Below are 21,939 nucleotides of genomic sequence, written 5' to 3' on the forward strand. Positions count from 1 at the left end.
TTTTGCTACCATGGTATGGTCTACTAGAGCTTTGAAGACCACACAGATCAAGATTTCTCACTCCTGCGCAGCCTTTGTAAACTGTAGGGTTTACCGAGCTTAGGCTGTGGACACAGAGTTTTGTACTGGCACCAGGATCCCTTGGCCATCATTGCCAACAAGCATCACAGCTTCTACCTGTTTGTTGTACTTAGATACTTATATGGGGACATGGAAAGGCTGTTTACTTCAGGCTTCCGAAAATTGCAGCTAATATGTAACTGGGTGGGTCACTTTCTTTTTGTTGATCGTGATACCTAAGATAAGTCTCAATTTCTTGAGATTCCACAGAAGAATGAGGCTGAAAAAGTTTAAGTAGGGTATTAAACAACAAGGTCACTTTAATGTCCAATTAACTATTGCAGCAACTAAGCAACTTCCATTTTTACAACTAAAGCCCAGTCACATTCTCTACAAGGGACAAAAAGTGTCAGTACAAAGGCATTTTTCCTCATGTTTTTAGTGAAGAAGGGTGCTATAGTTGAAACACATAAGTCCATGTAAAAGTAAAGGCAAGCTGTATTGTGCAATGCTGAAAGAGATTTATTTAACAAAGCCAACACAGTAAGACTAACACAGAAACAGTAAAGAGATGTTAATCTTTTTAATCACAGCTTCCACAGATTATTTCCTCTTGCACGCTCACAATTCTTGCAAAAAAAGGAAAAGGGTTTTGTTTTTACCAACTTGCCCAGCTTTCACTTTAAATGGTGCATCCAGCTCACTCTGAAAAAACACAAAAAAGTACATTTTAACGTTCATTAAAATAAATATAAAAGCACACTTGTCTGCAACGAAACACTCAAAAGTACAAATTTATACAACCCCAAATCAGAAAAAGTTGGGAGAGTATGGAAAATGCAAATTAAAATAAAATGCAGTGTTCCTTACATTTCCTCTGACTTTTAAGATAAGATAAGATTCCTTTATTGATCCCCATGGGGGAAATTCGAGTTTGACAAAAATTTTATTTGACTGCAGACAATTTGGACCCAAGATATTTCACGTTTTGTCTGCTCAACTTTCATTATTATTATTTTTTTTCAGCAATTTTTGTCCTCCGCTGCTGAGAGATACTAGATTGCATCCGAGGAGACCACATCGCTGCACACACCTCTTCCGACACGTGTACAGCCCTCCTCTTCTCGCCGCTGCATTCTGCACAGGCATCTCTTCCGCCATTCAGGGTCCTTACACAGCGTATGAAGACCCACCCACCCACACATAGTCCGGTCCCCACCCTGCAGATACGGTGGCCAATTAGTATCTGCTGCAGGCACTGCCAATTACGCCCGCCAGATGGCACCCAGCCGACCGGTGGCAACACCGAGTTTTGAACCAGAGTTCAGAAACTCTATGCTGGTGTGCTAGCAGAATATCCCGCTGCACCACCTGGGTGCCTTTATTTCATTTATTAATAAACATCCATTCCTGCATTTCAGGCCTGCAACACATTCCATAAAAAAAGTTGGGACAGGGACAATTTAGGGCTAGTAATGAGTTGAAAAAAACTAAATCATGATGTGATTCCAAACAGATGATGTCAACAGGTGATTGTAATCATGGTTTGGTACAAAAGCAGCATCCAGGAAAGGCTGAGTCTTTGATGAGCAAAGATGATCAGAGGGTCTCCAGTTTGTCAGCAAATGTGTGAGAAAATTATTGAAATGTTTACAAACAATGAACCTCAAATAAAGATTGAAAGGGATTTGCATATTTCTCCCTCTACCATGCATAATATCATTAAACAATTTAAGGAATCAGGAGGAATTTCAGTGTGTTAAAACCAAGGGCGCAAGCTTAAGCTGAACGCCTGTGATCTTCGATGGCACTGCATTAAGAACTGCCACTCAAAAATAGCTGATATAACCACATGGGCAAGGGATTACTTTGGCAAACCCTCGTCTAGCTCTACAATACGGAGTTACATGCACAAATGCATGTGAAAAGGAATGGCGACATTACAAAGTGGTAAATGCTTTACTGTCCCAACTTTTTTTAGGATGTCTTGCAGGCCTGAAATGCAGGAATAGATGTTTATTAATAAATGAAATGAAGTTGAGCAGATAAAACATGAAATATCTCAGGTTCATCCTGTCTGCAATCAAATAAAAGTCAAAGTAAATGTAAGAAATTGTGTAAGAATTGCGTTTTTTTATTATTTGCATTTTCCATGCTGTCCCAACTTTTTCTGATTTGGAGTTGTATAATCCTGGAAAACAAATACATGCAACAAGGTTAACGAATGTCAATTCATGACAGTAAATATATTTTATAGATCTACTGGCCTAACAACATTAAAAAGTCTAACCCTTTTAAACTAAATATTTTAGAATGATTAAATAAGGAATTGAGCCTACCAAAGCATTCTCTTTCACTCTGAGGTTTTCAAGCACCACATTACCTAGAAAAACAGGAATCCAGTTTAATGATTTGTTAAAAAACCTACAGGAAGCAAATAATTTAAAAAAGAGTTTTACCAATAGCATTTTCATTTAAAGTTAATTTTTTGGAAGTTTGATGTTAAAAGTTTTATTTATTATTGTCAAAACAAACAAATGTAACTTTGTACTACAAACCCCAGTTCTAAAAAAGCTAAAGCATTTTTAAAAATGCAGTTAAAAATGAATGTACTTTGTTCATTCTTCTAAACCTTTTAACTAACAAATTACCAAAAATACTACCTTGTTTTTGTTTTTACAGACATTCCTAAATGCATTCCACAATACAAACAACTTTTAAACTTGATGCCTGCAGCAAAAAAAAGCGACGGGGCAAGTGAATAGAATAGGGATGTCCCAATCACGTTTTTTTGTGCCTGATCCCGATCCCGATCATTAATTTTGATCCCGATCCGATACCGAGTCTCAAACTGATACTTGTATTTTCTAGATATTGTCTAGATAAGAACTAGAAAATACTGTTCACACAGTGCACACTTCAAGTACATTACAGTTATTCAAATTAATCCAATGTATATGTTTAACAACTGAATAGCTCTGCAGTGCTGAAGAAAATAAATTGCCTGTATCCAAGCTATTGCTTAATGTTCTTTTATTTTTTCAAAATAAAAGTAAACAAACTTAGTGCAGCATTGTAGTAGTAAAACTAGAACACTTAAAATGAAGTGAAGGTTCTTTTTGAGGAAAATCAGCATCTCTGCCGTGTTATCGGACAGCCGGTTCCTCTTTTCATAATATAATAATAAACTCGCTGTATTCGACTGAGTGTTAATTTTTTAGGTGCCGTATCAAATTGGTAGTAATTGTAGATCGTTTGGTTAAATGATATCTGGTTTGTTTCTTATGAGCCACCGTACTTGTATGCGTGTTGTAACTGTAACAAACTGTTCTGTGGTTGTATTGTGACAATGGTTTGATGGACGTTTCTACGCGAAGTGAGTGTGTTTTGACCCTTTGTGGCTTCCATAGTGCATGGAATAGCATGCTTGGCTAACACGATGACTCTAGCTGTCCGCTATTCGGTACCGTAACAGAAGAAGTTAATAAAGTGTTATGCTCCTGACAATTTGTGAATATACCGTGTATTTATTTCTTTATTAAGCAAGTGCATCACTAAGACGCTCGGTTACATAACTAAGCCAATCAGAGTGCTTGATACTGAGATGTCGTTCAGTCTTGTAACACGTAAACTCGTAAAAGCTGTATGTTATGGTCCTGAAGTTTTCATACTCGGATTAAAAGTTATTGTTTTGTAAACCGGAGTGATCCTTGACTCACACACCATATAAATAGTAAAATTCTACAGTAATGAACGCAGCTCTGCTCCTACCGCCTCGTGAAACGCTTGCATTGCAGACATTACACTTCACTGTTGGACTTGTTTCACTTTCCAATTTAAAGTATTTCCACACAGTGGACATGCTGACGTAAAACAAAGGATCGGGCTTAGGATCGGCCTTAGTAAAGCCGATACCGATCAGTTAAAAAATGCCTTGATCGGCCCCAATTCCGATCTTTGAGATCGGATCGGGACATCCCTAGAATAGAATATTGAAACTGAAGCATTTTTAAACATTTCACAATAAAAAAGGTGAATCATGATTGGTATAAAATGAGGATCAGTCCTTGCAAAGAAAAAATGGGTAGTGGCTCACCACTCTTTACCAGCTTGTCAATTAGTTCAAAAAGAACATTTCTCAGTAAAAGATTGCAAATATCTTAAATCTTTCACCATCACCTGTAATGTTAATAATGTAACCATTTAAAGTGAATAATGTGAATAGATTCAGGAAATCCAGAGAAACATTGCATGAGAAACCATCTTGCTACTGTGACAAATACAGCCAAAACACGAAATACTACAGAAAAATGTTGTAACTTTATACAGGCAGTTGCTGCAACCTATAGATGCCTATAGATAACTTGCATATTGTATGAAAATACACTCGCAGCACAGGTGTATAATAGGATTTTTGAGAAACAAATACTGCCATCAAAGTCCTGAAAAGTCCAAGGAAATACCAAGGAAATACCAAGCCTTATTAACTACATCTAGAATGCCACACTCAGAAAAGCTGGGACAGTGCAATTTGCACAAATTAAATATAAAACAGACAACATGACTAAACACAAAATGCAACATTTATATGATCATTCCATTTATTAAAAATAAGAATTTATTTAAAACCTTTTCACATTTTTTTTTATTTTTATCAGGGTTTTGATGATTCCGGTTTCACCAAGATACACTGGATGCAAGGCAGGAATACCCTGAACAAGGCCCCTCACGGCATAGCCAATTACGTCAGTGTAGATGCCTGGCCAGCCAATAGCATCCAAGAAATTCAAACCAAGGTCTCAGCTGTGGTGAACTAGCAAAATAGACAGATGCACCACCCAAACACCCTCAAAACCTATATGACCCAAAAAAGGAATTGCTCCCCTAAACCAAATAATTAGTTGGTAGTATTAATTGCAATCAAACATTTGCAGAGTGATATATTATGAGCTTTAACTGACATATAAGTTCAGGTCTATATGCATGCATAAACATAGAACACGTTACCTTAGGGGTACATTCACATGAGAAGCAGCAAAACCGCGAGCCTCGGCACAAACCGCCGCTTTGCTCAGCGCTTGGTTTAAGCGGTGCGGTAAAACGTAATCTAAGTGCACCAAGACACAAGTCTGCATTTCTGTGAAGTACACTGTGAAAGCGTCCACATGTATCTATGTTTATCTGTATTTTCCTCACTGTTTCACTTTTAAACTTGTGTTACAGCTTGGGGTTCTGAGAAATTATGAGAATCAGCTTTTCAGAGAGAATCTAAAACGCTTATCGTTAAAAAAGCTTAACATGGTTTAATGTATTAAATGAACGACATAGAAATAAAAATATGATCCTTTATTCAATTTCTGTTAATTTGTTTGTTAATCTGATTTTAAGATCAGTTTGTAGACCAGTAAAACAAAGCTATTTTTTCCACTGACAATGACGATAAAAACAAGAAAAAGGCCCATTTTTCCATTTTTCAGTTAACAGTTCTTGAAATGAAAAACAGATGACCAAAAGTAGGCTACTTGAAAATGTGGTTGGGCCACTAACTTATAATAATATGAGCCTTAGGCGTGCCTCACCCTTGCAGGCAAGGTCAAAATTAATTGGATTACCTGACAGTGTAAATATTTGATTAAAGCCACACACCCAACCTAAAAAAGAATAGAATAATTGCGTCTAAACTTTAAGATTTTTACCCGAGACTTCCTGATATATGGGTAAATAATACAAACTTAATAATATTACAGATAATACACTTTGTCTATCCTGCAGCCTATTCTTTGTTTATTATGATTTGCCAACACAGCAGTGCACCGCATTGTAATGGAGCACACATTGGTAAACTGGATTTTTTTGTAAATATTGATTATGCTTTGCTTTTATTATTTTCTCTACAGCAAATCATTTCCCACAATGATTCTCTCTACCTACATACACTGTCAGCACAAAGGCCACACACACCTCCTCTTTCCCTTGTTCCATTCTATTCTATTTATCCTTCCTAAGAGTACTGCTCTTGGTTAAAATTCCTTTTTATACTACGTGTAATATCTCTGTAATAAATGTCATGCACCCAAACCAGATAAATGTCATAAAAGTTAAAATATAACTATAAAAGCAAGACATAATTAAATGGTGAAACGTTAGCAAGCCACATAAAGGTTTACAAGAAGTGTATAAATTGACAACCACAGACCATTTAGCGTGCAAAAATAAATAAATAAATATATATATATATATATATATATATATATATATATATATATATATATATATATATAAGAAATGAAAATGGTTCAAATGACGTTTAATTCAATAATTATTCTTTTTATTATTATTAGTTGGTTTCAAGGAAGGCGCATGACAGTGCAGTGCACACTTATCCAATTGGCCTTGTTTCAACAAATAACGTTACATTACCCCACCATATCGCTTTATTACAGCCAGCATTGGCTGCTAATAGTTACACAGGAATCAGTCCAAAATCATAAGCAATACATTTTAAGTTTAGTCTAGTTTTAGGATGCGTTTTAACCAGCTGGTTGTTAGAATATCTTCCTTACCTCCCCAAATGCCGATTTTAAGCTGCGACTTGTCAAGGTTTTCAACATAATCGCCGATGAACCTGTTTAAAAGATCACTGACCAAAGATTCGAACACCATAGTGCAATAAGGTGCGTCTACTTCTCCACAAGGTTTGGATCCAAACAGTACCAAATTGATCCCGTGATTTCTGTCACTTCCCTTCCTGTGAAAGCGCTGTGTATGTAAACGAAGTGACGAATATCTCTTCTATCGACTCACACGCCTGATCATAGTACACAGACTAAACAAATCGAGCAGGAAGGAAATACTTTCTCAGAAAGTAAATGAATCTCCTAAACTAATGTCGTTAAAAAGTCTCCTGTAAAACTGCATTTACAATTTACCAGGATTTCAAATTAGACAGGAAATAAAGTATAAGTTTTATAATGAAATGCCTACGCTCGAAAATATGTATCAATATTTAGTTATATCAACAATTAACGATTTATTTATATTTTTCTTATACAGTGGTACCTTGAAACTCAACGTCAATTGGTTCTGGGAGTTTAAAAGATCTTGAGTTTTAAGGTATTTTTCCCATAGGGATGTATAGGAAGCCTGTTAATGCATTCCATGGTCCCATGGGGTTTTGACACTTATACCCTGAACATAACACAAGGACAATATAAACAACACTGAAATACAATTTAAAAAGAGTTACAATCAAAAATACAATAAAATCTGCTCTTTACCTTTACTATTGTTTTCTTATGCTTCTTAATTAGTGGGGGCGGCACGGTGGCTAAGTGGGTAGCACTGTCGCCTCACAGCAAGAAGGTCCTGGGTTCGATCCCCAGGTGGGGCGGCCATGGCTGGATTACTGACCGGGCCAGTGGGGCCAGGGGCCCTTGAGGTCAGGGGGCCCCGGGGGGGCCCTGGCCCAAAACATTTTGCGATGCCTATCAACATTTATGATACAATATATTTTTATTTCCGAGGGCCCTCCATTTTAAGGATCCTCTGACTATTAGGGACTTTGACCACAGGGCCTCTTGGGGGCCCTAGCCATGCTTTTGGGTCCTAGCCATGCTTTTGGGCACTAGCCATGCTTTTGGGCCCCTTATGAAAATGGATGAGGCGTTGTGGCACTGCTCTGACTTCGACTTCTGGCTATTAGGGGTCCTAGGAAAGAGGGGGGCATATTTTTAGAGGGCCCTGGTTATGAGAGCCCCTACCAGGGGGCCCTAGAGAAGAACAGGGCATACCATTAGAGGGCCCTTGATCACGAGGGCCCCTGCTATGGGGCCCTTGACTTCCATAGAAGTCGTTTACCATGGCTCCTTGACTTTCTAGGGACCTACAAATTGCCAGGCAAGCTACCATATTTCATAACAGACGTTTTGTTGCAAATATGCGATTCAGGCCCTTACTTAATGTTTCTGAATTTGTATTGTTTCAAAATTATTATGTTCAATTTCTTTTAAGCGCAGAGGCACAAATTAATTTTGCAATTTTGCAATTAATTAAGTTTAAGACAAGCAATTTCAAGCAGTTTGAATGCATACACACACTTAACTGAGCTATTTGATGTTCTTTTCATGCCTGACAATATGTCCAACAGTGAGCTCACTTTAAAGGCTAACTCACTCGCTGCAGCATATCCTTCAGATCTGAACATGAGCCTGGCAGATGAATTGATACAATACAAATCATTCATAACAGAAAAAGAAAAATGTCCTAGTAAAATGCTCAAAACCATGATAAATTTGAATTTACAGTCAACCTTTCCAAATGTCTACATAGCACTTAGACTTTTTTTGACTGTGCCTATCACAAATTGTGAAGGGGAGCGTTCATTCTCCAAACTGGCTCGTATTAAGAATAAACTCAGGATTAGGATGCGCCAAAACCGCCTGAACTCACTGTCACTTCTGGCCATTGAATCAGATTTGGTCAGACAGCTTAATTTTGATGAATTAGTGGATGACTTTGCAAGAAAGAAGAGTAGAAAGAAACTTATATAAAATAGATTCTTGTGTTAGGGTTAGTTATTGACAGGTTGTTTAATGTATTAATTTATTTATGTTTTTGGAGGGGGGGGGCGCACGGGGTGGGGCCCTGGGCAACTCTTTGCCCAGGGGCCCAGACTATCCTTAATCCGTCCTTGGGGGCGGCCCGGGTCTTTTCTGTGTGGAGTTTGCATGTTCTCCCCATGTCCGAGTGGGTTTCCTCCAGGTGCTCCGGTTTCCTCCCACAGTCCAAAGACATGCAAGTAATGTGAATTGGAGACACTAAATGGTCCATGACTGTGTTCGCTATAACCTTGTGAACTTATGAACCTTGTGTAATGAGTAACTACCATTCCTGTCCTAAGTGTAAAACATGACGTTAAAATCCTAATAAACTAACTTAATTAGTGGAGAGAACAAATATGTCGTTCTTTTAAAACATTAAGTTTTTTTTTATGATAAGCGTTTTATAAGAAGATAAGAAGATATACTTTATTTGTCATATATACCTATACAGGTGTACAGTACAATGAAATTCTTTCTTCGCATATCCCAGCTTGTTTGGAAGCTGGGGTCAGAGCGCAGGGTCAGCCAACTTACGGCGCCCCTGGAGCAGACAGGGTTAAAGGTTAGCAGACAGGGTTATATACATGCATCCACATGTATATATCTCGGAAAAGTTGATTCTTACAATTTCTCAGAACCCCAACTGCAACACAAGTTTAAAACTGAAACTGGAGAAAAATCCATCTGAACACATACATGACGCATGACGTGTGACATTTTACCGCGCCGCTCAAGCCGAGCACTGAGCAAAGCAGCAGTCGCACACACATTGAGTTTAAGGAAAACATTGAGTTTAGGGGTACAAATTCCTCCACGAAGGGCGTTGAGTTTCAAAGATTTTGAGTTTAGGGGATGTTGAGTTACAAGGTACCACTGTAGTACCAATCTCAACCTGTGTAGGTTAATGTAACACATCCCCCGCCTCTGCCCTCCACCTCTTAAATTTTATTGCTGCATGAGCCGCAATGTATGGCAACATCACAAAGGAATTACTTTTCATATTTATTTGTTCATTTATTATTCGTTTTACCGCTGCATTTTTTATTTTACCTAAAAGCTTTACCTTACACAATTATAAGGATGAACACATCCTTATAATTAGATGTCTTAAAATGCTAGAGCAGCTTTTTTTTGTTTTTATTCCTCCATTCTGTTTGGTTTGAAATTTTAAAGATAATTAATTTTCTCTTCCTGAAGGTGTGGGGCTACACCTGGCACCTCAGTGTTGACCCACTCCAATTACATCTGCTTGACATAATCCTAACTTTAGGCTTTGGTTTAAGTCTTTACAGCATTCTTGACAAGGAGAAAGTTTTGTTCATTGTTCAGCAGATGTTTGGGTAAAACTAGGTCTCAAATGCTTCAGTTGTTTTCAGTTCTCTCAGGCATACCAATCATACATATTAAATGTCACTGCTCCAAATTGTCCCTATGTGTAAATGAATGAGTAAATCTGATGTTGTGCATTGACCTGTGCTGGCTTAGTGTAAGGAAACACACAGGGCGTACAGGTATATTCTAACTTTGGGTTCAGTGTTTCCATGTAGCATTGGACCCATTGCAACCCTGATCAGAATAAAGCAGTTGATTAAAATAAATGATAATTAGTATAATTTTCATTGGATTTGTTGATAGATTGCTTATTAATAAAAATGACCCAAGTAACCAAAAGACACACTTACACACCAGATCAACATCTTTTCCACAACAGCCAACATACTGATGCTAACCTCAAGCGATCAGATAGGGTCCCAAACGAGACACTTTACAAACTGACCAGACAGCAACCGCTTAGTGAGGTCATCCAACAGTGACAGTTGTGATTCATTGGCCATAGTCTGAGAACAGAAAGACAGAGCTTATATCAATAAATAAACGTGGAAACATGGCCAGGGAAGTCTGCAAATTAACTACAATGACCAGACCTGGCATCAAACCGAGAAATATAGGTCAAGACTGTTGTTGCCTGCAATTTCTTATGTTTTGCAGCCGAATGATAATGATGAACCAAAAGATATTTATAGTAACTTTATAGTACTTAATCAATTGAAATCATCTGTTGAGCAGCTGAAGTCTTGAATCAAGCAACAGTGGGCAAAAATTCCATTCAGATTCTATGTTTGTTTTTATTAACACAAAGTTGGTCATTGTAAATATTTACTTTGTACTTTAGTCAGTTCATGAAGTTTCAAGAGAATTATCAATTCACAGACTCACAGAATAATAGATTTATTTTATTTTATTTATGTTTTTTGCGTTTTACAAAATTCCTGAACCATTTTGGAAATGGAGTGGCAGATGTCTGAGAATATTGCTTCTAAATACTTCTATATTTTATTTTTTTACCCTCTAATTCCATTTTTAATAACAAATCATATAGTCAGCCTAACAACTCAGTAAAAATGACTTTCCCAATCATGGCCAAACTTAAGGTTCCTAAAGAGTGTGGCACTCTAAAATGCTTGCCAAAACTGGATCATTTCTGTCCATGTCATGATTGGACAAAAATTCTATTGGAAGACCAGTACACTAAGGTTTGCTAGCTGAGACAAAGAAAAGAAACTTCTGCACAGATAAAGAATATGCTAAATACAGTGTGAGTGACTACAACGTAACTATGGTTCAGTGTAAACCTTTTTGAAGTTGTTTTATTCTTTCATGTGTCTAAATGCGTGGTCATAAAGCCCATGGATTATTAAAGCCCCCTTTCAATTTTGAGGTTGAATTTAAGTATAATTATTTCAAGTAATTGAGGTTTTAGGCCTACTCATGTCTGCATTTCGGGTGTCTATAAAACCTATTAGCTTACTAAGAGTTCAAAATATGGTCACCCTAAGTAAAGCCAGAGAACTTTAGGGTAAAATGTAAGTGTAACTGAGCTAGATGTCTACATTATGCATTAGCTTTTCTATGCCACATAGGATACAGTTTGTATTTACCCTGTGAATGACTATAAATGAAAAAAAAAAAACTTCAAGTGAACTGCTCTTAAATGATCTGTTAATCTTACTTTGTTTTTATACTAATGTTTTATACTAATTTATATTTTTTGTGAGCTATTTGTTCACAGTAGTATTATTATTAGTATTGTTATTATTTCAGACCCCAGTTCACCAAATTAATAAAAGCTGTGCATTTTGTTCTGTGTGAACGAATCCCTTGGAAATTTCTTAAACTACACATTTTAATTAATACTTAAAGTGCTTGAATGACACGCAACATAAACCATCAAAAAGAGCAGCAGTCCTTCGAGTTTTTCTGTGGTAGCATGGGAAACCAGGTCACTATGGTGAGCTCTTATTTCACATTTAGTTTTACATTTACAGTTGCGAAATGCCCTTTTCTTGTAAGTCCGAACACTTGTTATCCAATCAACTTTTTTTTTGTCTTTCTTCCAGTCCTTGCAATACCGTCTCCCGTATTTCACCAATTTACTGGCACATAAGCGTCTAAAATGCTTTATCTGCTATTGTAATTTATTTACGTGTGGAGACGTTATATTTTGTGTACAGGCGCACGGTTCTAAAACGTTTGGGCCCCGATGGTATGCTATACTGTGATATGAAATGGATTTAATTAGTATACACAGGTCCTTCAAATGTTAGGTATTTTATTATTGTACATTTCTTAATTTTGGACGTAAAAAGACCTTATCTCAAGAATCATTGTCTAATAATCTAATTAACAAAATTATTTACACGAGTAATGAGCTTGTTGTGTTCTTTTAACTGTACGCGTTTAACCGAACTTTTAGTTTGAAATGAACTGCTGCAGGATTGCTAAAGGAAGCTAAATGTGTGAGGTTAGTTTCACATTGCCAGTCACGAGCTGAAAGTTGTTGTGATAAGCAGGTCCAGTAAAACATGGAAACAGACACCGCCTTATCCTGTACTCCAGTTGAGAGTAAATCAGGCTTTGTTCTTGGAAATGTAGATGAAGTCGTGGAGAGAATCTTAACATTTGTGCCAACTAAAGCGCTCTTCCGGATAGCAAGGTACTTTGTCTGATTACGTGCTAGCTATTAAGGCAAAAGGAGCTAGTCTAAGGTTAGTGGTTAGCTAGGTTAGCCAGTATGTAAAAACTGCGGGAAAACACCCACAATATATCTAGTGGTGGGCTGCATATATATTTTGTGATTGTATTTATTTAAACACTTGGCACTATCATGTCACACCACTTCGACTAATGCAGCTGAACTATTCAAAACCTTGCTGTTGGTACGTCTCCGATTCTGTTTTTGTAAAGCTAAAACGCCTGGGTTTAACAATTCATTAAGCATCACTCACAGAATGGAGCTGAGTGTTAAAGATGTAAACATACACACAGGGGCATAGGACTTGGATATGCCGTACACACGGCAGTCACGAGAGTGAAAACAAGAAACATATTTACATGATATATCAGCATGAAACTCAGTATCAGACTTCTCATGGAGCAGAAGAGAGTTGATGTTCCAAATGCCATCCTATATACTAAATAGTGTGCTAAATTTAGATCAATGGCCAGGATACTAATTCCAGCATTGTAAGATTTTGTGTGCAAATTGAGACAGCTTGTCGTCTAAATCACGTTTTTTTGTTCGGTGTGCAGAATAATACAGCGAGTTTTCTATATCATAGCGAAACATTACATGTTGAATTATGGTATTAGTTCTAGTCTTACTTTTCAAGGATTTGATTGATCTGATTCTGACCTTCACAGTGCAGGCTTGATTATGTACAGTATTAAACAGGCTGTGTATTCTAACCTCCTACATCACTTATTTATTTCATTTGCAAGAATACTTTTGTTATTTTAAGCTTATCATTGGCATGTATGTCTATTATGTGTTGTTTAAATATTTGGTAATGTGAAGTATGTTATTTAAACAGTAGATTAATGCTTAAAATAACCCAAAGGTTGCCAGATTCGACAGTATGTTGCATCTACGATCCACACTTTGCTGTATTGTTTACACTAGATTGCATTGCAGATTGCCTTGAGATTGATTATTTAGCAGCTGGAATAAAGTTCATTGTTTCGTTTCGGCCTTTTTTGGGCTGTTTATTTCAATTTGTGTGAGTGTGCACATTTTTATTTAAGTTTTGGTGCTTTACATTTAAGATTCATTTAAAAATAAAAAATCTAGAGTAGTCCCCAATTCATGACAGCTCATCATAACTAATGACAACATTATAGTTCTTTAGAAGATGACATACAGATCTATTTAAAGTCTTGAGAGTTGGTCCATGATTTTGAAGGTCTCCTGTATTGTATGATATAATTTTACACCATAAAAGCACAAGTTAATAGTCATGTTGAGTTCAATTTATTTGTATAGCTCTTTTTACAATTGACATTGTCTCAAAGCAACTTTACAGATTCCAGGACCAAAAAGTCCTGATAAGCACACTGAGGGCAACAGTGGCAGAAAAAAACCTCCCTTAAATTTACAGGGCAGAAACCTTGAGAGAAACCAGACCCATCATTTTTGGGTGGCCTAGAGGATACTGCTTTATGCAAACATATTTTATTAAGTAAGCATTAATGTCCTTGTGCACAAATCAAAGTCTAAGTAACTGAGTTTCCTGAGTTTTGTGTAAGTGGCCTTGACTGGCCAGCACTAAGACAGTTATTAACTGAAACGAATTCATTTCTGGTTGAAAGTAACTGAATTTCTGCAGTTACAAAATAAAAAAAGCTATGGTAAAGAGTTAATCCAATTATAGTTACAAAGGGAAATTCATATTAATGCTCATTGTTTTTAGACTGACACAGTCAGTTACATGTAGTGTAACTAGATAAATTAATAAATATACATCTAGATTGAAATTTATTGTTATGTGTTGCAGTGTGTGTAGGCTATGGAGGAACTGTGCACGCAGAGTCCTGAGAATGCAACAGAAAATGACATGGTTGTCAGCTGCTGGCTTATCCAGATATGAAGAACACATTCTACTCAAAACTATGGAAGAGGGTTTGGAGGTTAGACGTCTCATAAGCTGAAATATTCTGTTTAGTTTAAAAGTTGAAGTAATTTTTAGTTAACAGCAAGCACTGTAAAATCTAGTTTTCAGAAGTTCATATTCTTATTGCATTGGTAGAATACAGTACAAATAAAATACAATGTTTTTAAAGTCATTAACAACATTAATACCATCTTTAGAATATCAGAACATGAGATGATTGCTGCTCACTTTATAATTCTTTTTTTTTCCTCTGTCTTATTTGCAGGAAATCTTCCTGCTGCCCCAAACAGCTTTGTTAATGGTGGACAGTGACAACTTCAGTGGACATTGTCATTCTTATAGACACAAAAAAGGTTAGATTGCATTAATAATTCAGTTGATAATTTACCATGAAAAGTCTTTAATAATCCAGTTCCAAAAACACAGCTAAAACATTTGCTAAAAAAATTAATTATATTCCTAATGGAACAACACAAAGGTAAATATTTGGTCTGATTTGGTTATGATTTTTTGCTGCTGTGTGGTTGATCTGGGTCACGGTGCTGTTGTTTATGGTGCGCTTTCATTTTACAATGATAGCAAAGCATTATCCAATATTGAACATTTTCGGGATTTTTTTATGCTCATTTATTTGAAGTAAAATGGACAGCATTAATGTGATTGTGAGATTTTGCTGGTTGGTTTGATATTAATGTTGTCAGTATTAATACAAATACAGCCTTGTAAAAATACAAAATATAAACACTTTAATTAGAATTTATTTATAAATTTAGAATTTTTCAGAACTACACCGTTTTGTGTTTTTAAGATAACTTATAAACAAAATAAGTTAAAGTTTTTTACATTGCTCAAAAGTAGACATTTTAAGCTTTCAAATGGTATCTTATTTACCAGCAAGGGATATGCTGACGATGTAAAATGTACAGATATTAATTCTTGTGGCCTGCCATGGGGTTAACATCATACTTTGTTAAGGTTTTCATCATATCCTATCGTATACTGCCACTTCTCTAATGCATATGGAGATAGGAGTTTGTTAGTCATTTTGCCCAGCCCTGGTCTAACATTCTTAAAATGTTATGAATTTCTTCAGTGTGATAAAGATCAATACAGAAAGGGCTTTAAAGTTATCCAAACAGTAAAAGTCATAATTTAAGCTTATCTTCTTCTTCTTTCGGCTTTTCCCTTTTCAGGGGTCGCCACAGCGAGTCATCCTCCTCCATCTCACTCTGTCCACTGCGTCTTCTGTCCTCACCCCAACTACTTCCATGTCCTCTCTAACTGCATCCATATATCTCCTCCTTGGCCTTCCTCTTTGTCTTTTTCCTGGTAGCTGCATTTCTAACATCCTTCTACCAATATACCAGCTGTCCCTCCTCTGGACATGTCCAAACCATCTCAGTCTGGCCTCTCTAACTTTATCTCCTAGTTGTTTAACCTGTGCTGTACCTCTGATTATCTCATTCCTAACCTTATCCATCCTTGTCACTCCCAAGGAGAACCTCAACATCTTCAGTTCTGCCACTTCCAGTTCTTTCTCCTGTCTTTTTGTTAATGCCACTGTCTCCAAACCATACAAAATAGCTGGTCTCACCACTGTCTTGTAAACTTTTCCTTTGACCTTTGCTGTCACCCTTTTGTCACAAATCACTCCTGAAACTTTTCTCCATCCACTCCATCCTGCCTGGACTCTCTTCTTGACCTCTTTACCACACTCCCCATTTTCCTGGACAGTCGACCCTAAGTACTTGAAGTCCTTCACCTTTGTGACTTCTGCTCCTTGTAGCCTCACTATTCCACCTGTCTCTCTCCCATTCACACACATGTACTCTGTCTTGCTACGGCTGACTTTCATTCCTCTTCTTTCAAGTGCATATCTCCACCTCTCCAAGTTATCTTTCACCTGTTCCCTGTTCTCACCACAGATCACAATATCATCTGCAAACAACATAGTCCATGGGGATTCCTGCCTGACCTCATCTGTTAGTCGGTCCATCACCAAAGCAAACAAGAAGTATCTCAGAGCCGATCCTTGATGTAGTCCCACCTCCACCTTGAAGCTATCTGTCACTCCTACAGCACATCTCACCACTGTCCTGCTGTCCTCATACATGTCCTGTACCAGTCTGACATACTTCTCCACTACTCCAGATTTCCTCATACAACACCACAGCTCCTCCCTTGGTACTCTGTCATACGCTTTTTCTAAATCAACAAAGACACAATGAAGTTCTTTCTGACCCTCTCTGTACTTCTCCATCAGCATCCTCAAAGCAAAGATGGCATCTGTGGTACTCTTTCTTGGCATGAAACCATACTGCTGCTCACAAATGGTTACCTCTTGTCTAAGTCTAGCTTCCACAACTCTCTCCCAGATCTTCATTGTGTGGCTCATCAACTTAATTCCCCTGTAGTTGTTACAACTCTGTACATCACCCTTGTTCTTAAAAATGGGCACCAGCACACTTCTCCTCCATTCCTCTGGCATTTTCTCACTCTCAACAATGCCATTGAATAATTGAGTCAAAAACCTCACTGCCATCTCACCTAGACATTTCCATACTTCCACTGGTATGTCATCAGGTCCAACTGCCTTCCCTTTCTTCATCCTCTTCAAAGCTTTCCAAACTTCATTCTCATTGATCTTTCCTACTTCCTGATCCACCGTTCCTATGACCTCTACTCTTCTTTCCCTTTCATTCTCTTCATTCATTAGCTCCTCAAAGTACTCCTTCCATCTTCCCATCACACTCTCCTCACTTGTTAGAACATTACCATTCTTATCTTTGACAAGTCTAACCTGCTGCACATCCTTTCCAGCCTGATTCCTCTGTCTGGCCAATCTATACAAGTCCTTCTCACCTTCTTTAGTGTCCAACCTCTCATACAACTCCTCATACGCCTTCTGCTTTGCCTTTGCTACCTCTCTTTTTGCCTTACGTTTCATCTCCTTATATTCCTGTCTACTTACGTCAGTTCTGTCAATGTAATTTAAGCTTATCATGTTCTATTATTATAGTTATTTTCTAAATATTTTAGTTAGGGCTGGTATCAGTACTTTGCATCAGCTAAAACTTGAGTATTAGGTATTGGTACTGGTATTTGAAAGGGTAAAAATAGTACCACTACCGACAATAATACAGTTCAAATATATTTTACTGTAGCAAGGAAGTGCCATCCTGAGGAGGAGTCAGATGCTGTGGGCAGACTAAGACGCTTGTTACCCAGCTCCTGTGATATCTTATGCGTCATCACTCCAGGGATTGTGTGTAAGTTTTACAGTCTACTTCTTTTGTTTGTGGTGTAATCAAGTTTTACATACAATAGTTTGATTGTATGTGTTTTGTTGCCAACTCTTTATATATCTCTAGCATATTTTGGAAATTACATTGAGTAACCAGCTGAGAAAAATAATGGTCCATGTTTTGCTATTAATGTATTTTGATATGGATGGATGGATAAATAGATGGATGGATGAAATTAAATTAAAAGAAATTAAAGTTTTGTGTATACATGTATAATTTTAATATGTTGTATTCATTTTTTGTTGAGACATTTTTAAACCAAAACAATCATTTATTCATGTCTTCATTACTAGTATAATGTGTATTTAATTATTTTTTTTTTTATCTATTTGTAGTAACACCTACAGGATTGCCTTGTGGTTCCCCTAAGGAGTTTATGAAAGGCGAGGCTGGATTCAGCCTTCTTTTTTCTAGTGTAGAGGGGGTTCACATCAGACCGTTTCACTTCTGCAAAAAGAGTCTCAGCAAAAGTACTTTAAAGGAAGCAGGTATTTATAAATGCATAAACATAGCAGTTTGCGATAGGTGGCAAAACATGCACTGTCAGATTAATAAACCATTTTCATATTCATAAGGTGTGCAATGCAAACTGGTCTTAAAATGTCTAATTCTAAGAAATACTCATTCTTAAAATTTATATTTGAGCAATTATTTTTAGGCAAGCCAACAAAACACAGTCTGATAATTTCGCTACTCTCCAGAACAATTACCAATTGTTTTTGGGTACATAGACACAATAAAGAAACTATGCATTAAGGTGTTTTTCTTAAATCCTGTATTTATATTTTCTTTACACATTTATTAAATGTATCCTAACTGCTTACACCTGGTCAGGGTCCCTTCAAGTCTTATATAAACTTAAAGCACTGGCACACCCTGGACAGGACACCACTCAAACAGTCCATTTTATTTATATTCAAGGGGTGGCAGTATTTGTGGAGGGGACTATACTTTATCCAAGACACCTTTCTAGTATGGAAACCTTGTTTACATAATTTTCTGCTTGTTGACTGATCATTTTACGTGTACCAATCCTGTATAATACTATTATCCTTGTATGATAAAATAATGTACTAAACCAAAATGAGCACAGTTTCATTCACATCTACTTCACTCGAGGAAAATGTTTTCACCAAATATTTTTTCATAACATAAACATTGTTTTAATTAAGAGTTTTTATTGTTTATAAGGCTTGGTTGAAAACCCTGACCTGAAGGTGGTGTTGCTGTTTGGCTATGATGCATACAAACATGGAGCTGCTCATTTCCTCAACCAGTTGTTGGAGCCCCTTGCTAACAGTAATGTGCTCATTGCTGGTGGCCATGTAGACCGTGCTTTCCCCCAGCACAGAGACTGGTAGGTGTCTTACCCAGTAATAATTTTTTTCCAAAACATTGGTTCCAAATTATTACTATTATTCTTTGATTTTCCTAACATGACATATTTTCCAAATTCCATTGTGTTTAAGTAATTATTGATGGCCTTAAATCTTCCCCAGTGCCCTTTACATTCCTCCAGCCTTACACCATTGTTTCACATTCATCAAGGATTGTGTTTAAAAAAATGTTAAGGTATACTGAATCATAGTGTGAGAATGTGTCATTATTTCATATTTATTACATGTTATTCTTATAAAAAATGAAAACACTCAAGTGGCATAGCGGTAAAACACGCTAGCACACCAGAGCTGACATTTCGAATTCGTCGGTTCGAAACTCAGACTGTTCAACCTCTGCTGGCTAATTGATGGCACCTGCACAGAGTCGAGGGATAATGGCACCTGCACAGAGTCAAGGGATAATGCGTTGATCAGGGTGTGTCACTCCATACACAAAGCTGATCCGCATGCATATAAGCTTGCATCATGCAGGTGAGAAAGATGCAGTCGGCTACTGCACACGTGTCAGAGGGGGCATGTGTTAGTCTCAGTCAGGGTAGAGAGGAAGCGTAATGCAACAGGGTAATTGGATACAACTAGATTGGAAGGAAAATTGGGGGGAGAAAATGCAAAGAAAAAAATGAAAGTAGGCTAATAATATCAGGCCTTTGATTACAGTGATTTGTAGAAAAATATCCCACATAAGCTAAGCATCTTGTACCTTTATGAATGTGTATTCAAAATTATTTTTGTATTATAAATGTAAAAAATTGTAAACAATGTTATGTTGTGCTATTCCTAGCTGTTCTTCTGGGTCATATGGAGTGGTGGGTCTTACCCTAAGTGGTGCCAGAATTCAGGGTGCCTCAGTGCTGCTGGACCAGGATGTCAGCACCCCTGAAGCAGCTGAAGTCACCATCAGTCGGCTTAAAGCAGTCAACATACCTGAGAGGAATACAGTAGGGTTCATGTTTGCATGTGTGGCACGGGGACACAACCACTATAACAACCAGCACAATGTGGAGGCTGACATTTTTCACAAGATCTTTCCCAGTGTACCTCTCTTTGGATTCTTTGGAAATGGCGAGATCGGCTGTGACCGTGTTGTTAAAGAAAAATTCACATTAAGTCAGACAGATGCAAATGAACTACAGCATGGTTACACAACTGTTATGAGTCTGGTGCACTTAGGATAATGCACTCCATGGTAAAGCTGGTATGGTACTGGATGTATACTTGAATGATAACTAAAAAGTTGATCTGAAGTTATCTAAAAATATTTGCATGCATACAGTGATGAAAAACAACTCTTCAGCCACTTTTATATTTGTTTAACATACCTTTAGTGCAAATATCTCTTTCAAATATACAGTTTCTCCTGACTAAATACGTTTTGTCCTACTCAGGATTTCCAACATGTTTATTCATATTTATTAGTGCTTACACACCTCAGATAAGTTTAGCTTGAAGTGTATTGTTTTCTGTCTGACTATTGTTTCTGTTGCTGTACCTTCATTATTGCTCATCTGAGAGCATGTTGCGAAGTCTTGTGTCGACAATTACCTGTGGTTCCAATAACTTTCACTTGCTCAGTATGAACCAATTTAACTTACGGGGACGTTTAAATATTTGCTATGGCTGTTTGTTTGTTAAGTGTTTTTTTTTTTTTTATCCATGATTACTTTAGGAAGCTCCTTCACCATAATTGCTACTATGTCTAAATACTTCTCTTTTCATTTTTGTGCATTAATTTAGAGTGGACATGTACTACACATTACATTACCAAAAAGTGGTAAATATTCGTTTCCCCTCTACTGTATGTTTTTAATTTACAAAAAATAGTTTCTTGTTTTACTGTGGGATGGGACAAACCAGCTAATGTAAATTTGGTTGTACCAAATGTAATGTGCTTTTTTTTCCTTCTACAGGATGTTACTTAATGGTGTGTACTTAGACGTTCTGCTGTTGTATTGCTATTGCTAGTAAAACAACATAAAACAATGTTCATTTCAGAAAGCATGTTGTAAAAACCTTATTGCGCGTCTGTTCAACTTGTGTCAAGTAGATGTACGATACATGGTCCCTCTATAAAAAAAAACCGTTTGACTTTTAAAATCTAATCACATCTACATTAAGATTTTTATTACATAGAGTGCTATAGCCTAATATGATTGTGGCGTAGATGCCTAAGTAGTAGCAGATATGATCTCCTAATGCTTTATTAATAGCATTCTGTACACATTAGATAATTGAAAGTGTTTTATACAGAGATGAAAATAAGATTATGAATCACTTTTTATTTTAGATTAGAATATTTGTATTTTTGTTCAGACTAATAATTTAGTTGTTATACAAGTATTATGTAGCCTGCTCAAGTTATAAAAAGCATAATTGTAAATACTCATTTATATTCTAAATAAAAAGTAATTGAAATTAACAAAAAAAGTTGTTACAGGAAAACTATTTTGATGTTATTTATATTTATATATATATATATACACACACACACACACTGATCAGCCATAACATTAAAACCACCTTATTGTTTCTACACTCACTGTCCATTTTATCAGCTCCACTTACCATATAGGAGCACATTTTGTTCTACAATTACTGACTGTAGTCTATCTGTTTCTGTGCATGCTTT

At 36.8% G+C, this 21,939-nt stretch overlaps 2 protein-coding genes and 1 long non-coding RNA gene across 6 annotated transcripts in view; 2 read left to right on the forward strand and 1 right to left on the reverse strand.

Annotated features, from left to right (window-relative positions):
- The window catches only part of vps13c (vacuolar protein sorting 13 homolog C), a 139,764-nt gene extending 132,943 nt beyond the window's left edge, over positions 1 to 6,821 (reverse strand). For 3 of the 4 annotated variants that reach the window (XM_063012860.1, XM_063012859.1, XM_063012862.1), the window contains exons 1-3: positions 6,624 to 6,820; positions 2,400 to 2,443; positions 723 to 765 (exon numbers count right to left, since the gene is read on the reverse strand). In XM_063012860.1, coding sequence (XP_062868930.1) covers positions 723 to 765; positions 2,400 to 2,443; positions 6,624 to 6,723 — 187 coding nt within the window. In that variant the 5' untranslated portion in view covers positions 6,724 to 6,820. Of the gene's footprint in view, positions 1 to 722; positions 766 to 2,399; positions 2,444 to 6,623 lie in introns of all 4 variants that reach the window. The other variant, XM_063012861.1, reaches the window with a different exon arrangement.
- A 5,586-nt stretch (positions 6,822 to 12,407) lies between these two features.
- Positions 12,408 to 21,308, forward strand: LOC134331364 (uncharacterized). The gene is made up of 2 exons (XR_010015116.1): positions 12,408 to 12,462; positions 21,048 to 21,308. It is a non-coding gene; the product is annotated as an uncharacterized LOC134331364 (long non-coding RNA).
- On the forward strand, positions 12,487 to 21,308 carry fbxo22 (F-box protein 22). The gene is made up of 7 exons (XM_063012738.1): positions 12,487 to 12,654; positions 14,492 to 14,624; positions 14,874 to 14,961; positions 17,773 to 17,877; positions 18,249 to 18,401; positions 19,105 to 19,270; positions 20,095 to 21,308. Exons 1-7 carry the CDS (start codon positions 12,524 to 12,526, stop codon positions 20,486 to 20,488), a joined length of 1,170 nt encoding a protein of 389 aa, XP_062868808.1. The 5' UTR covers positions 12,487 to 12,523; the 3' UTR covers positions 20,489 to 21,308.
- Positions 21,309 to 21,939: the final 631 nt, after the last annotated feature.

This window comes from Trichomycterus rosablanca, chromosome 17 (genome assembly GCF_030014385.1).
Source record: "Trichomycterus rosablanca isolate fTriRos1 chromosome 17, fTriRos1.hap1, whole genome shotgun sequence".
Classification (NCBI taxonomy): domain Eukaryota; kingdom Metazoa; phylum Chordata; class Actinopteri; order Siluriformes; family Trichomycteridae; genus Trichomycterus; species Trichomycterus rosablanca.